The sequence below is a fragment of the Monodon monoceros genome, unplaced genomic scaffold (assembly GCF_005190385.1).
Source record: "Monodon monoceros isolate NGI ecotype Baffin Bay Population unplaced genomic scaffold, NGI_Narwhal_1 Super_Scaffold_5, whole genome shotgun sequence".
NCBI lineage: Eukaryota > Metazoa > Chordata > Mammalia > Artiodactyla > Monodontidae > Monodon > Monodon monoceros.
Window position 1 is genome coordinate 39,001,370 of NW_021703782.1, and position 18,112 is coordinate 39,019,481.

The following is an 18,112-nucleotide window of genomic DNA, read 5'->3' on the forward strand; positions in this document are numbered from 1 at the left end:
TAATTTGTGGTGAGAATAAATTTTCTTAGTCAACAATTACCTTATCAAAAACTAATTACTCAACCATATGTTAGAAGTAAATCTTTAGGTAAAAGAATAATAAAAATAATATCCTATATTGAATGAGAATATAGGCTACTACTATCTTGTTGCCTTCACCTAGAGCTACAACGCCTTTTCCATTACTTTCCCTTTCTCATACAGAAGGAGCATTTTAAAAAGCAACAATTAAGTAAATATTTAATGGCTGGCACTTCAGCTTGAGAAAGGAGAAATCAGGATGGATTCCAGGAGAAATCAGGCTTTTCTGAAAAGCAGCATGGCATCTGCCAATAGTGCTCTGCTTTAATAATGATGCAGATTGTAGCCGAATTCTAACCATATAACAACTTTCAATAGAGCTATTTCTCACTGCTTCTAGTTAGCAAAAATAGTAACAATTCCTTTCCTCCTAAAATATAGGATAGTACACATATTTAAACCTAAGTATTTTTAGAACCCATATAACAAAGTTACCTGATCCAGCAATAAAGTAAAACTACTGTAGGGGCGAAGTCTAACAAATACTTAACATAATAGGATTAAATCCTCCAGCAGTTTAAAAAAGTGATGACATCTTATTATAACGAAAATTCTCTGTTACGAGATTATTTCACCTTTAAAAATTACTTACAAAGACTAAATAAAGATTTCAGAGCAAAGAAGCCCGTCTAGAATTGGTCAAAAGTGTAAGCGTATTATGAGGATTTTTTCTGCATTATCCAGATTGTCACAGAAACTGATAACTCAGCATCTAGGAATAATGAAGATTTTTGTAGAATAGCCAAATAACTGTTAATTGATTTTATTTAGTTAACTTTGAGACAATGTAACTTTTAGCAAATTAGAACTTTAAGGACTTAAAAAGTGCAAAAATATGATGAACTTGAAGAAGCTGTTGGATTACAGGACCACCATTAATATCTAGCAAGAACATAACTGTACCTAAACCAGTATCAAAGGATGCCTTTAAATTTAGAATGAATTATGCAAACCTTTTAAAAGTTTATTTGAAAACTGAAGGGTTGGAGCAAGTACTAACAAAGTCAGACATGTACAAACACATTTACAGTTTAAGTGTTATGTTAACCAGAACGCCTACAAGGCAAAAGGTGGCCTAGCTGGATTACACACAGGTGCCATAAATGGAAGAAACCAGGTAACATCTAAGAAATTAATAAAATGGGCCAGAAGGAATAAAGCTGGGGGCAGAGATAAGTATGGACCAGAAAGTCAAAATAACTTGATAATCCTCCACATCTTAAGGAGCAGATTATCCACAATCTTGAATCAAGGGACTGCTGAGAATGCAGATGTAGATAAGAATCCACCTCTTTACTGGAAATCATAAATCGAAGGTAGGAATCCTCTAAAAAGTAATAAAACTGTTGCTAACTAATCCAGCTCTCTCTGTAGATAAGAGTGCATTTGTATATCTTAAGAACTAGAGGGCCCAAAGAAGTGACTAGAGCCCAACTCTCACCTTTAATTCATTCTACAAATCTTTCCCTTCTAAAATACAGGACTGGGAATTCCCTGGCTGTCCAGCTGTTAGGACTCCATGCTCTCACTGCTGAGGGCCTGGGTTCAGTCCCTGGATGGGGAACTAAAAATCCCACAAGCTGCACGGTGCAGCCAAAAAAAAATAATTATTTAAAAAAGTATAAATAAAATACAGGACTGTTTAATTCATTCCACAAAGACTTATTGAATGTTTATTTTCCCAGGCATTGTGTTGATGAAAGAGGTTACCAAAGTGAACAAGACACAGTCCCTGTCCTGGAGGATGTATAGCTTAAGGGAAAAGACAAACACCTAAGTAGAAAGTGGTAAAGTAATGTGGTCAATACATTTATGCCGTGTGTTCTGATAACGGAGGGGATCACTCACTTAGCCCAGCCCAGAAATAGGTCAGGGAGAGAAATTAGGGTTACTATGTTGGATATGAAAGGATACCTGAGCTAGATCTTAAAAAATGAGAAGTTAGTAAAGTAAGTAACAGAGAAAAGAACATTCAAGAAAAGGGAACAAATAATAGGAGCAAAGGATTGAGCATGAAACAATCCTTTGATGTATGATAAGAGGATGAGGTGTGAGGTACCACTGGTAGATTATTATTATTCTTCTTAGAATGTAAGGATAGAGATGCTGAGGGGTAGGAGAGGAGGCTGACAATGTACAGGTCAGATTATGGAGGGACTAGAATGCCACACAAAGATTCTTAAACTTTATCTTGTAGGTCATGGGGAACCACTGTTAAGTGGAGAATGATACAGAATCACATTTCACATAAGTCACTCTGGCAACACTGTGGTGGATGAATCTGAGAGGGAGCAAGATTGGAGGTCGGGGACCAGTTAGTAGACTACTGAAATAGTTCAGGAAAGAAATAATGAGGTCCTGAACTAACAAGTGACCTTCTAATAAAAACCCCAATAATCCAGGATGATCAAAGTGTAGTAGAAGAACAAAAAACTAATGCATTGATATATATGTGAACATACAATACATAATATTTATATATCACATATATTTTTATATGTACATATATATATGCTTTTTTGCTACTATTACATTACATTATAGATTGTGCCTTTCTACATTAATCAAAAAGGACAGGTAATTCCGTGGTGGTCCAGTGGTTAGGGCTCCTCACTTCCACTGCAGGAGGAACCGATTCGATCCCTGCTTGGGGAACTGAGAGCCCACAAGCTGTGGTGTGGCCAGAAAAAAAACAAACAAAAAAAAAGGACAAAGAATTTACGAAAACAAAAAGGAAAAGGGAAGCTACAATTCAAAGCATTCTATTTATCATAGAACTAGCAATTAATAATAAATTGTTTAAAGACACAGACCTACTAGAGAATGGACTTGAGGATATGGGGAGAGGGAAGGGTAAGCTGTGACAAAGCGAGAGAGAGGCATGGACATATATACACTACCAAACGTAAAATAGATAGCTAGTGGGAAGCAGCTGCATAGCACAGGGAGATCAGCTTGGTGCTTTGTGACCACCTGGGGGGTGGGATAGCGAGGGTGGGAGGGAGGGAGACGCAAGAGGGAAGAGATATGGCAACATATGTATATGTATTACTGATTCACTTTGTTATAAAGCAGAAACTAACACACCATTGTAAAGCAATTATACTCCAATAAAGATGTAAAAATGAAATAAAATAAAATAAATTGTTACCTCCAAATGAGTTATTTTACTGGAAAAATAAATAGAATTCTGCTAGAAATTTAAATTTAGAAGGAGGAATATTATTTAAAATGTATCCCATAAAGCATCTGAAATCAAGAACATTATCAGATTTCTCAGAATAATTTATTAACAAAGAAAATCTATATACTAGATCTACATAAATTAAAAGCAATAATATAATTTAATAAAGAAAACAACATGACCTTAGTAACAATTTATTGTGAACCTACCTTGCCATGTGTACCATTTACTATTCGTAAATCTTAGTGAGGCAGGACCACTATATTCATTTTGCAGATGAGAAAATGAAAGCTCAGATAAGTTTACTTACCTAATAACCAGGACTTAAAGTTTGTCTGATTTTAGATGTCTGGTTTACATGTAGCCACATGTAAATAAGACTGTAAGCATTTCACAAGAATATTTTTATTTCACAAATACAGCACTTCATATCAGAAAGCCAAGATTAGGTTTGGGCAATAGAGCTAACACTGGGGTCAAAGAGAACTTGGTTTATATCTAGACTTTACCCCTTACTAGCTGTGAGAATTTGAGTTAACTTCTCTGAGTTTCAACAAGCATAAAAGAGGTTAGAAGCCTTCAAAGTGTTCCTGCAAAGATCACAAAGTAACCAGTCCAGGTAAGTAATCAATTAATAGTAGCTAATGCTATTATTCATAAATCAATAAAATGTATAAATAAAACTAATACACTGCATTAAAATTGAAATAAAAAATTAATTTAGGAAAAGAACACCCTTTTCCCCTGCTATGAATGTTTCTTTAGCCATAATAGGCATATTATTTACAACAGAATACCTAACTCATAAGAATATATAGTCAACTCTTGATAATCCAATAGCATATTAACTGGTTTGCAGTTAATCTGTGATTAAAGTGCCATAGTAACCCAGCTTTTCCTCCCCTGTTAGAGACAAGTTGGTTAGGAACCTGTGATGCCCAAACTCTTCCCTCAACCACACATACACTGTAGCTCCCAAATCCCCACCACAGCATTTCCACCCCAAGTGCTCTGGTCCCTGCCTTGGCACTTCAAATCCCACTGCTGGGGAAAGCTGAGAGAGGACTGGAATAATCAGTACTTGCCACCACATTAGTGAGTCCCCTAGCGAATAATTCTTCCTACATTTTTTGTGATATTTGTGACGTGATCCTCACTCCCCTGTAACTCTACCACTTACGCCAGTTAAGAGCTGACAATATTGAAGAAGTATAACTTAGAAATCTGTGAGCAACTTTAAACCATTTTACTTGATTAAAAAAAAAAAATTTCTTGGGCTTCCCTGGTGGCACAGTGGTTGAGAGTCCGCCTGCCAATGCAGGGGACACGGGTTCGTGCCCGGGTCCAGGAGGATCCCACATGCCACAGAGCAGCTGGGCCCGTGAGCCATGGCCGCTGAGCCTGCGCGTCCGGAGCCTGTGCTCAGCAATGGGAGAGGCTGCAACAGTGAGAGGCCCGCGTACCGCAAAAAAAAAAAAAAAAAAAAATTTCTTGCTGTATAGCACAGGGAATTCTACTTCACTTCGCTGTACAGTAGAAACTAACACAACATTGTAAAACAACTATATCCCAATTAACAAAAAAATTTGTTTGCAAAACAAAATAAATTCTTGCCATTATATAACCATTTTAAGTTATATGTTTTTAGTTGGCTTAAATAGTTCAATACTAACTATAATATTTAGTTACTATTAAAATTCAATACTAACTATAATATTTAAAATATTACTTAAATGATTCAATACTAACTATAATATTTAGTTACTACTACTAAATATTTTAATAGTTTAGTATTTTAATAGTTAAACTTACTGATATCACAAAGAATTAAATAATAAACCCCAGGTAAACAGTCCTGAGGCCCAAGTTAACACTGTATAAATACTGCTATGTATATTATACTTCATAAAAATATTTTAAAAATTACCTTGGTGTTCTTCTAAATCCATGTCAAGTTGTCTAATTTCTTCATTAAGCTGATTTATTTTTTCTTTTATATCTGTTAACCTGTTGAAAATATTATTTAATGAATTTATGGCAGACAATTTAGATATTCAGTAAAAACATTTAGTGATGATGTTATGAAATCTTACATCTTTTTGAATCTGCAGAAACAATATCAATAAATAATATGCTTTATTCTGAGGACAATACTATAAATTTGAGAGAAAAATCTTTTTTCATGATTCGCATTTAGAGTACAAGTGTGTTCTGAGAATGCTGGCTTGCCTGACTTCAACAGTAGACCCTTCCTCCACAGCCATCTTTTGAGCTTTACTTGTGATATTAAGAAAATAAAAAATCTTTAGCAACCTTCTTTTTGTAGGTTTATATAAACTAAACTAAGTTAGCAAGTTTGTCTTAAAAGTTAGAAAATAAGAGAAAATTTACCATTGAGAGAAGATTATATGGGTTAAAATTTTAACAAAAGCAGTTGTACTTATTACAAAGCTATAGTAATCAAGACAGTATAATACTGGAATAAGGATAGACATATCCTTTTAAGGATAGACAATGGAATAGAATTGTGAGCCTAGGAATAAGACCCTGTATCTATATACAATTGATTTTTGACAAAGGTGCCAAAACAATTAAACAGAGAAAGAACATTAAATAATATTTCTTGAAAGAATATTTCAACAAATGGTGCTGGGATAACTGGATATACACAAGCAAAAGAATAAAACTGGACTCCTACCTCATACCATACACAAAAGTTAACTAAAAGTGGGTCATAGATCTAAACATAAGAACTAAACTATAAAACACTTAAATAAAAAAACATAAGCATAAATCTTCAAGAAATTGAACTAGGCATTGGTTTCTTACATATGACACCAAAAGCACAGACGACAAAAGAAAAAAATAAACCAGATATAATCAAAATTTAAAACTACTGGGACTTCCCTGGTGGCGCAGTGGTTAAGAATCCACCTGCCAATGCAGAGGATACAGGTTCGACCCCTGGTCTGGGAAGATCCCACGTGCCGCAGAACAAATAAGCCTATGCACCACAACTACTGAGCGTGCACTCTAGAGCCCGTGAGCCACAACTACTGAAGCCTGCACACCTAGAGCCCATGCTCCGCAACAAGAGAAGTCACTGCAATTAGGAGCCCGGGCACCGCAACAAAGAGTAGCCCCCACTCGCTGCAACTACAGAAAGCCCGTGCACAGCAATGAAGACTCAATGCAGCCAAAAATAAATAAATAAAATAAATAAATTTATTAAAAAAATAAAGTCTTAAAAAAAAATTTTAAACTTTTGTGCTTCAAAGGACACCATAAAGAAAGTGAAAAGAAAACCCAAATAATGGAAGAAAAATTTTGCAAATCATTTATCTGATAAGAGACTTTATTTAGAGTATATAAAGAGCTCTTACAATTCAATAATAATAAATAACCCAATTTAAAAATGGGCAAAAGCACAGGGAGATCAGCTTAGTGCTTTGCGATGACCAAGAGGGGTGGAATAAGGAGGGTGGGAGGGAGGCTCAAGAGGGAGGGGATGTGGGGATATACGTATGCATATGGCTGATTCACTTTTTTGTACAACAGAAACTAACACAGTATTGTGAAGCAATTATACTCCAATAATGATCTATAAAAAATAAATAAATTTTAAAAATGGGCAGAGAATGTGAATAGACATTTCTCCAAAGAATATATATATATGACCAATAAGTACAGGAAAAAAAGTTTAACATCATTCATTAATCATCAGGAAAATGCAAATCAATGATACCACTTCACACCTACTATGATGGCTACACAGTAATCAAAAATGACAGATAATAACAAGTGTTGGTGAGGTCATGGAGAAACTGGAACACTTATACACTGCTGGTGAAAATGTAAAATGGTGCAGCTGCATTGGAAAATAGTCTGGCACCTCCTCAAAAAGTTAAATATAGAGTTACCGTATGAACCAGCACTCCTAGGTAAATTCCACTCCTAGGTAAATACCCAAGAGAAGTGAAAATATATGTCCACACACAAAAACATGTACACGATTGTTCATACCAGCATGATCCACCACAGCCAAAAAATAGAAACAATCCAAATGTCCATCAATTAATGAATGGATAAATAAATATAGTATAGCCACACAAATGGGATATTATTTGGCAATAAAAAGAAATGAAATACTGATACATGCTACAACACAGATGAACCCTGAAAACATTATGCTAAGTGTTAAGAATCCAGCCACATAGGACCATATGTTGTATGCTTTCATTTATATGAAATGTCCAGAACAGGCCAATCTACACAGACATAAGGTACAGTGGTTGCTTAGGGCTGGGAACGGGGGATGAGAGGTATGATGGTTAAGGGGTATGGGTTTCTATTGGGGTGACTGAACTGTTCTGAAATTGACTGAGGTGGTGGTTGCACAACTCTGTGAATATAATAAAAAACTCTGAATTGTACACTTTAAATATGTGAATTGTACGGTATGTATTATATCACAATAAAGCTGTTTTTAAAAAGCAATTATACTATGTAATGGCTCTTAACTAAACATTCAAAGAATTATTTAAAGCTATAAATAAAACTGAAAGCTGCATCAATATTGTCAGTGTGAATCACAGAAAAAATGACTGTAACAATATGCACCTCTTACACATTTAGAATGCAATTTAAAAGATGAGAAATGAATGTAAAATGTCCTAGTGTACAAGTACTTACTGTCGCTCCATGCTGGCTATTTCCTGATTATCTTCTTTAACCTATAAAGGCATAAAGAGAAAACAGAATTTAAAGAATTACTCATTGTTAGGCTATCTTAAAGAGATTTTCCTTCTAGGGTGTGTACTAAAATATCAGATCTAGTCGCTTTAAACTTATTTCTTGAAATTCAGCCTTTGAAGTTAAAAGGAACATCATTAGGGAACTATTCACAGATTTTTCTTTCCTCCGCAAAGGAAGAGTGGTGACTGATAAATATCCATACCTATCCACGTGGCACCAAGAAGTTAACACATCTTCAGGCCTGGATCAATTTACATAAATATCTAGGACTTTTGAGCCTGTCTCCCCCGCCCTGCTCCCCCTGCTCCCCACCCCCAACCCACGCACACGGTAGGGCTGCCAGATTTAGCAATCCCCGTTACATTTGAATTTCACAAAAACAATGAATAACTTTTGTGGTATGTATTTGGAATACACTTATTGTCCTTACGTGTATATTTATTCTAAAAGATTATTCACTGCTTATCTGAAATTCAAATTTAACTAGTCATTCTGTATTCTATTTAGAAATTCTATACGAAGATCACACTCTTCGTCCCCTGCCTTCAATGATCTCTTTCCAAGGAACTTCAGAGATTCTAGATTTTGATACCTTTCTAGAATGATTCTAACACTTAAATAGCTCCTGAGTTGATCCCTAAGGTTCCTACAAACCCACTGGATTCAATCTAAGACCACAAAGGAGTCCCATTTCTAGGTTCCTGGCTAGAGGTGCTCCCAAATATATAGGCTCCTAAGGGCTGTATATTTAGGGTGTCTCAGGATAAACAATAGGCTAAATTAAAGCGAGCCTTGGGATAGTAAGAAAGCTACTGAACACATGTGACATAACATGGTGACATACTGTGATTTCACAGGACATTTTAATTCCATTCACTTCATGGTGGCACTGATAGAAATAACCACACAAAGTCATCAGCCTTGGGGCACTTCATTTTCTAAATATGAGGCCCAAAACAAATAATGGAATACATCTTCAATAAGATTAATTATTTACTGACCAATAAGAAGAGTCTCAAGTTTTTCTTATAAGGATCCAAAACATGAAAAAATGACCAAAATATGCATGAAGACCATATAAAATTAGGATTTAAGCAAAAAAAAAAAAAAAAAAAAGTTTATTTGAGAAATGACTTTTACCTAGATCTTCTTAGTCAAGCAGTTCATATTAATTTAGATGGAGTTCACTTTTCACTGGTTTTTAAGAAAGTAAACTTATTAGTTTTCTGTTCAATTCATATGCCTTAAATAAAACAGACTGATACATTTACCAAATCCTGACATATTAAAATACATATGTTTGTTTTTCCTACCTGCTTAAGTAATCTCTCTCTCTCTTCCATTGGGGATCCCATGCTTTTGTCTTCCGCAATCATTTGATCTCGATGAGACTCCAACTCATAAAGTTTTTCATGCAACAATACAGCCTCCTGCTTTACCTGGGAGTGTGCTATTTCCTGAAGAGAATTAAAATAATTTTAGTATTTTATCAAAAACTATTCAAATAGTTTTCAGTTTATAAGACTATGGACAAATTTAAACTACCAGCATCTTTAAATAGAGATATCAAGAACCTAGAGTATTCAATAATGCTACAAAGTACGTTTCTAAACATTGAAGAATAAAAATAAATCCCTATATACTTTCATAAGCAATTTTCAGTCTAAGGTTCACAAGAAGGTGGTAGCTTTAGTTTATTTTCTAAATATAAGACCTAAACAAAGATAAAGACATCTCTACCAATGGGAAGATAATAAAGAAAATGTAACAATGTATGTATAACTTTAACCACAAAACCCAATCCAAAATCCAAGGAACTGATCTCTAGAGGGAAGATATTTTCCTCTGAATAGATCATATATATGCTTTCCTACAAGTTTATGGGTTGAACTATATCCCCCCAAAATGTATGCTGAAGGCCTAATCTCCAGCACCTGTAAACATGACCTAATTTGAAATGGAGTCTGTGCAGATTTAATCAAGTTAAGATTATCTTGAGGTCATTAAAGTGGACCTTAATCCAGTATTAACTACTCTTTATTAGAAGAGAAGAGATAAAAAACAGAGACACCCGAGGAGAATGCCATTTGATGACACAGGTAAAGAATGGAGTGATATAGCTACAAGTCAAGGAACAAATGCCAAAGATTGACAGCCAGCACCAGAAGCTAGGAAGAGGCAAGGAAGGATTCTACCTAGTGTCCCAGAAGAAGCAAGTCTTTGATTTTACACTTTTAGTCTCCAGGACTACAAGAAATTTCTGTTGTTTCATGTCACCCAGTTTGTGATACTTTATTACAGCAGCACTAGGAAACTAATAGACATGAGTAGTAAAATTATCATGTATTCACCACTGTTCCACTGTTCACAAAGAGAAAATAAGGGATGTGATAATTTTAAAAGATAACCAAAAGAGCTAGGGATGTTGGTGGTAGTGGTGATGATGATGATGAAAATGACATTTGAAGCTGTTATTTATTGAGCACGTATTCTGTGCCAGGCACTATACTTCATATTTTTTATATACTATCTCTAACACGCAAAGCAACTCTGTAAGATAGTACTATCATCTCTGTTTTACAGATGAGAAAACTGATGATCTGATATCTAAATAATTTTTCTAAGTTAACAAAAATAACAGTTAATCATGAAAAAAAAAAGTTAATGATATCTGAAACCAGACTCACAGTATGAACAATATTTTTAACAGGGGAGACCTCCTCCTTTTTGAAAGCAAAAGAGAAGGAATCTTAAAAAAAGGAAAAAGTGAACAAGAGGAAATGTTTGAAAGTCCATAGGCAAAGGGCTATATACACAGCTTAAGTAATGTATTAGCTTCAGGTGAAAAGGCATGATAATAAAATACCGATAGAAAAAATGCAGACATTTTGATGTATCCCTTTTCATAGTACCTCCCCCGTCCCTTTTGCTTAACTACCTATAGACATGTTCATCATTGTATCTTGATAAAACCACTCCTGAAGACTCAAGCTCATGTTGATCTTTCACCTGATTTTTTTCACACTCCTATGAACTGAATCAGCAATACTTAGCACAGTAGGGAGCATACAGCAGATATGCAATAAACACTACTTGATTGATATTTGACAAAATGTTATCGTGAAGAACAAATCTTCCCCCCCCACCAAAAAGACCCACAAAGGAATCCAGCTAAAGTTAAACAGAATTAGGATCTACATTTTCATTTGAGAATACTGTAAATTTTTTAAAATTCATGTAATTTTAGGCATACATGTACTAATGCCAAAGTAGAGTGGCATCAATAGAAATACTAACTCCAAGGTTATACCCTACATCTCTTCCTGTGGAAACTAAATCTGCCAATGAAATAAGACCTAACTCTCTCCTACACACCCTAAAAAAAGATAGTGAGGAATTCTGAAAGCTGGCTGTATTAATACTATATAAATGCAGTCCTTATTCCTTGAAGCATATTTTTATTACCATAGAGATCAAAGAAAATAAAAATTCTGTGTACCCACATGCAGACATATGGATATAGAAAATCATCTTAATATTTTTAAGCAAACTAGTTTTTTCAATAGCAAATTTCCAAAAGAATGATTACAAAATACTCATGGTTTATTTCTTTTGCAAGCTAGGTGAAAGCAATCATGTCAATTTACAATTGTTACTAATCCTATCATCGTTATAGCTACCTGAATACATAGGAAATCAAGAAAGGCAGGCAAGATTTGATGTACAGACAATGGGAAGGTAGTTTGCAGAAAAAGAATACATTGGCCAACAAATATATAAAGAGATACTCAACTTTTTGTATAAATAAATGAAAATTAAAACAAGATACTAATTTTAAACTATTAAACTAGTAAAAATGGAAAAGGTGGATGGATAATGCAGCTGTTAATGAGTACGGGGGAAATAGGCACTCTCATACATTGAGATTAGGAATAGAAAATGGAACTTTTTTGGAAGGCAATTTGGCAATGTTACAACGTTTTCGAAGTTTGTACCTTCTGACCCAATGCAAAAAATTTATCTTAAGATACACTCTTAGTAACTTTGCATAAAATGTGTTTTCACTACAGCATTGTTTTATAACCTCAAAAAACTATCAATATAAACAACCTAGTCATCTACAAGGCTGTGGTATATATAGTCATAGAATGTAATACAGTGCAGTAATTTCAAAAAATGAGAAAGAGCTGACATGAATAGACATTCAAGAGAGAATGTTAGGTTAAAAAAAAAACCTGCAGACAGCATATCCAGTGTACATCGCACTTAAGGTTTTTCTCAACAGTAAAATGAAGGTAGGATTATAGGATTGCTGTGAAGATAAAATGACAATGCTGGTGACATATGTAAAGAGCTCAAAAAAAGCACATAGTAATCATTCAATAAATGTGAGAGCAGTTCTGTCTGGAAAGAGGGAAAAGAAATAGGCATTTTTACTTTCATCATATTCAATTTTTTAATAAAAAACATGTTTTGTGAATTTAAAAACGCTTTAAATAAACAAATAATAAAACAAATGCAAGCTTTTACATCTTTAAAGTAATGAACTGACTTCTCCGTCTTCACTTGTCTTTAGTCTCTTGCTTGTATCTTTTCTTTTTTTAACATCTTTATTGGAGTATAATTGCTTTACAACGTTGTGTTAGTTTCTGCTATATAGCAAAGTGAATAAGCTATATGTATATATATATATCCCCATATCCCCTCCCTCTTGTGTCTCCCTCCCACTCTCCCTATCCCACCCGTCTAGGTAGTCGCAAAGCACCGAGCTGATCTCCCTGTGCTATGTGGCTGCTTCCCACTAGCTATCTATTTTACATTTGGTAGTGTATGTATGTCAGTGTTACTCTCTCACTTCGTCCCAGCTTACCCTTCCCCCTCCTTGTGTCCTCAAGTCCATTCTCTAGTCTGCATCTTTATTCCTGTCCTGCCCCTAGGTTCATCAGAACCATTTTTTTTTTTTTTAGATTCCATATATATGTGTTAGCATACGGTATTTGTTTTTCTCTTTCTGACTTACTTCACTCTGTATGACAGGCTCTAGGTCCATCCACCTCACTACAAATAACTCAATTTCATTTCTTTTTATGGCTGAGCAATATTCTATTGTATATATATGCCACATCTTCTTTATCCATTTGTCTGTCAATGGACACTTAGGTTGCTTCCATGACCTGGCTATTGTAAATAGTGCTACAATGAATATTGTGGTACATGTCTCTTTTTGAATTATGGTTTTCTCAGGGTATATGCCCAGTAGTGGGATTGCTGGGTCATATGGTAGTTCTATTTTTTGCTTTTTAAGGAACCTCCATACTGTTCTCCATAGTGGCTGTATCAATTTACATTCCCACCAACAGTGCAAGAGGGTGTCTTTTTCTCCACACCCTCTCCAGCATTTACTGTTTGTAGGTTTTTTGATGATGGCCATTCTGACTGGTGTGAGGTGATACCTCATTGCAGTTTTGATTTGCATTTCTCTAATGATTAGTGATGTTGAGCATCCTTTCATGTGTTTGTCGGCAATCTGTATATCTTCTTTGGAGAAATGTCTATTTAGGTCTTCTGCCCATTTTTGGATTGGGTTGTTTGTTTTTTTGATATTGAGCTGCATGAGCTGCTTGTATAGTTTGGAGATTAATCCTTTGTCAGTTGCTTCGTTTGCAAATATTTTCTCCCATTCTGAGGGTTGTCTTTTCTTCTTGTTTATGGTTTCCTTTGCTGTGCAAAAGCTTTTAAGTTGCATTAGGTCCCACTTGTTTATTTTTGGGTTTTTTTTCCATTTCTCTAGGAGGTGGGTCAAAAAGGATTTTGCTGTGATTTATGTCACAGAGTGCTCTGCCTATGTTTTCCTCTAAGAGTTTTATAGTGTCTGGCCTTATATTTAGGTCTTTAATCCATTTTGAGTTTATCTTTGTGTATGGTGTTAGGAAGTGTTCTAACTTCATTCTTTTACATGTAGCTGTCCAGTTTTCCCAGCAGCACTTATTGAAGAGGATGTCTTTTCTCCATTGTATATTCTTGCCTCCTTTATCAAAAATAAGGTGACCATATGCGTGTGGATTTGCCTCTGATGCTTTCTATCCTGTTCCATTGATCTATATTTCTGCTTTTGTGCCAGTACCATACTGTCTTGATTACTGTAGCTTTGTAGTATAGTCTGAAGTCAGGGAGCCTGATTCCTCCAGCTCCATTTTTCTTTCTCAAGATTGCTTTGGCTATTCGGGGTCTTTTGTATTTCCATACATTGTGAAATTATTTGTTCTAGTTCTGTGAAAACTGCCATTGGTAGTTTTAAATTACCATTAGATTTTGTGTGCCTCAGCAAGGCAGAATGATTTTTGTACAGGGTAGGTACTCAATAACTGAATCTGCTTTCTTACTAAACTAAGATATTTGCAGTCCTGAATAGGAAAAAAAATTATTACATTTCTATTAGTAAACTACTAAATAAATATGTACCTGAATGAGTTCCATTAATATATTTAACTGGATTTTCTTTTGTAGCTGAGTAATATGAAAACTTTTACTTGATTTTTACTTACAGATTCCAAGCTCTCTTTTTTCATGTTCAGTGAATCTAGTTGTTGCTGAAGTGTATCTAATTCCTAAGAAGAAGGAAAAAAAGCAAATATATAGGCAAATTACATTAAGAATAATTTCTTTCTCAACATTTCAAATACAGATGTGACAAAGTAAATTTTGTAAATGTTTTCAACCCATATCTTAAAATCTGACTAGAATTTATTAACATTCATTATTTCTATTTTTGCCAACTTATTTCATTATTACTAAAAACCTTGCCAAGATCTACCTTTTAAAATACTTATGAGCTTTTTAAAAGGAGCCAGAACTTTTCACAGTGAATCATCACTGTATTCTGAGAATATCAAATATCAGAAGACTTCAAATTAATGATGGTACTGTTTAAAGTTATAATTTTTATTTGTCTTTTTAGCCATGTTTCCATATCTTTTGCCTATTTTCTTTTAAGGCCAAGAACTGTAGCCATTTATATGGCTCACTCTTAGGGATAAGACCCTTGAACTGTTTATAGTTGACCCCTGAATAATACAAGTTTGAGCTGCATGGGTCCAATGACATGTGGATTTTTTTCAAGAAATACGTACTACAGTACTACTCAATCCATGGATGGTTTAATCCGTGGATGTGGAACCTTCAATACTGAGGGTCAACTATAAATTATACACAGACTTAAACTGCACAGGGGTCAGTGTGCCTAACACCCAAGTTGTTCAAGGGCCAACCAGACCCATTCAAACACCCTGTGTGATATTAGCTATATTTTGATAATATTTTGGCATTTTTATAATATTCTTTCATCAATGTTTCATTATATGTTATAAATTCTGTCTCAAATAAAAAGTTATATTAAAATTTCAATAAAGGATTATCTGAGAAACTAGAACTACATTCATTATTAGCATTTGCAGGGACTAATTCTCTGTTAACTGATTAAGGGATATCTGGACATGAAAGGGCACTACCTTGTAAATCTGAGTCACCACCATGACTGAATGTTGAGAGGATTCTCAATAATCCCTCAGTAGGCATCCAAATTTCTTATTTAAACACCATAATTAGGGGACAAAAGCTGTTCAAATTAAGGACATAGCAAGTAAACGACTTGCTGTTTATTAGGCAGGAAGAAAAGGAAAGAAGGTAAATATCCATATGGCTCTGGTGTATGAGGACTTTTAATGTTTTCATTAAAAGTTCATTAAAAAACAATTGTTTCATGTATCTTTATGACCTGCAAAAATGAATGATGCATAGAACTGAATAACAGAGTAAAAGCTAGGTCATTATGCAACATAAGAAAACGAAATTTTCTAGATCAGTGCTTCCTAAATTCAAATGTCCATATGAATCATCTTGTTAAAATGAAGACTCTGATTAGTAGGTTTAGTCAAGCTCTCAGGGGATGCCAATGCTGCCCACCTTCAGATCACCTTTTTAGTAGTAAGACTGCTATATGCCCAGCACACAGTAGTAATTAGTATTACCTGCAACAATTTCTCATTCATGGTTTTCATTTCTATATACTTGACTTGTTTTTCTGGAGGCATATTTTTGATAATGCCCTCTGCTGCTTGTTTTTCCTGTTCAGTTTCTTCTTCTACACTTCTAATTTGTTTTTCCTTCCTGAAATCAAAAGTATACAATATTCCTCTTAGAATATTGAGGGGGAAAATCAATTAACTTTACTCAGTCTCAATTAAATAGGATACTTAAAAGTTATTTAACCATAGTTTGTCATCTAAAAGTCCTAATAGATGTACACAAAAATTTTATTTGACCTGTACAAAATTTGGCCCCATCAACACAGACTTATTGGGACTTCCCTGGTGGTGCAGGGGTTAAGAATCCGCCTGCCAATGCAGGGTACACGGGTTCAATCCCTGGTCCAGAAAGATCCCACATGCTGCAGAGCAACTAAGCCCGTGAGCCACAACTACTGAGCCTGCGCTCTAGAGCCCGCGAGAAACAACTACTGAGCCCGTGTGCCACAAATACTGAAGTCTGCATGCCTAGAGTCCATGCTCCACAAGAGAAACCACCACAATGAGAAGCCTGCTCACCGCAACAAAGAGGAGTCCCAGCTCACCGCAACCAGAGAAAGCCCGCGCGCAGCAATGAAGACCCAACGCAGCCAAAAACAAATAAATTTATAACAAAACAAAACACAGACTTATTTTACATCTTTCTCTTCTCAATCCCCAAATCCTTGTATTTCCTTATTCTCCGCTTTACTTTCTTATAAAAAACCACAAAGATTATCACAGAAAATCCTTAAAGTCTTATACATATGAGAATGTATTTGCACTTTTCGTTATCATACCCTCAAGACAAACAAGAGAGTTAAATTTTAGAATAGTGGTTTTCAAGTATCTTTTAGCTATAGAATTCTTTGACCAAATGAAATCTTGCATGGAAGTTTACCACATAAATCATCTCAAGTAACACAGCTCTGACTGCACTGGGGAGTAGGAAGACCAACAGTACAATTTGATTAAAAAATTCATAGCTTTAGATTAATATATTTTGCTTAAATTCCCTTTTATCTACTGCTTTAATTAAAACTGGTATTGATATTTCACAAATTATCAACTGTACTTTAGCACTGCAAAATAATAAGCTAATTTCCTTGAAAATATAACAGGAACATTATAAGTTTAATCATGTAAGTAGTAGTAATGAAATTAATTACAAACAATAACCATCTTTATCATATAATCACAAGAAATACCAGTGATGTGCCACTTATTACCATGCAAGATCAATTATAAATAGGGTAAAGAAAAATTCTGAAAAAATTAGAGGTAAGATGCTAGTTATCATGTAAATACTTCAAGATTTACATATAAAAAGCTTGCTTGAAGATAAATTCTCAGTCTCAATATCATAAATTTCTACTTTGAGTTTCAATATATAATTATTCCATTCAATCTCTTTCAAATGTAGATATCATTAACAGTTTTCACAATCACTAACTGAGCCTCATAGATCCACATATCTATCCTCCACACACTTTACGCATTCATACCCTAGTGCCAGAATAAGATAATCTAAACTCAGAAATTTTCCTACAGAGAGCATCTCATAATAACCAAATAAAAGATGAACATAATGAAACAGACAACCTGGAATTTCTATTTATTTTTGTCTCATTATTGAACAGGAAGTGATGTCTTCACTTTGAGCCTCAATCACTATAGCATAAAAAAATGTGTCTGCTGCTGCTACAATTTACACGGGTATATGCGTGCGCTTATAGAAATTTCAAACAGAAAAGATCATCTATTTCAATCTCTTTGTTTCACAGATTAAGGATACTGAAGCCCAGAGAAGTTTGTTAGATCTAACTCATTCTGAACTCCATGATTATTTACTACCAACAATGAATCTTAACCATGTTTTTGCCTGATATATCTACTACAGTTAGATGGGAACTAATGTTGTAAAGTATTCCATTTTACAGAGGGGAAGTTACACAAGGAAGCACAAGGAAGGTAACTGATTTTTTGAAGGTCACGTAATGGCCAAGGGTTGGGTATTTTGATGCTTTGA

At 34.7% G+C, this 18,112-nt stretch overlaps 1 protein-coding gene across 5 annotated transcripts in view; it reads right to left on the bottom strand.

The window, feature by feature from the left end:
- The window catches only part of IFT74 (intraflagellar transport 74), a 78,449-nt gene that overhangs the window by 29,072 nt on the left and 31,265 nt on the right, over window positions 1-18,112 (bottom strand). For all 5 annotated transcript variants that reach the window (XR_003790815.1, XR_003790814.1, XM_029203128.1 and 2 more), the window contains 5 exons: window positions 16,048-16,186; window positions 14,566-14,628; window positions 9,334-9,477; window positions 7,958-7,998; window positions 5,193-5,272 (listed from right to left, as the gene is read on the bottom strand). Coding sequence is in view for 3 of the 5 variants with exons in the window: in XM_029203128.1 (XP_029058961.1) it covers window positions 5,193-5,272; window positions 7,958-7,998; window positions 9,334-9,477; window positions 14,566-14,628; window positions 16,048-16,186 (467 nt within the window). In the remaining 2 variants the exon portion in view is untranslated. The remainder of the gene's footprint in view (window positions 1-5,192; window positions 5,273-7,957; window positions 7,999-9,333; window positions 9,478-14,565; window positions 14,629-16,047; window positions 16,187-18,112) is intronic.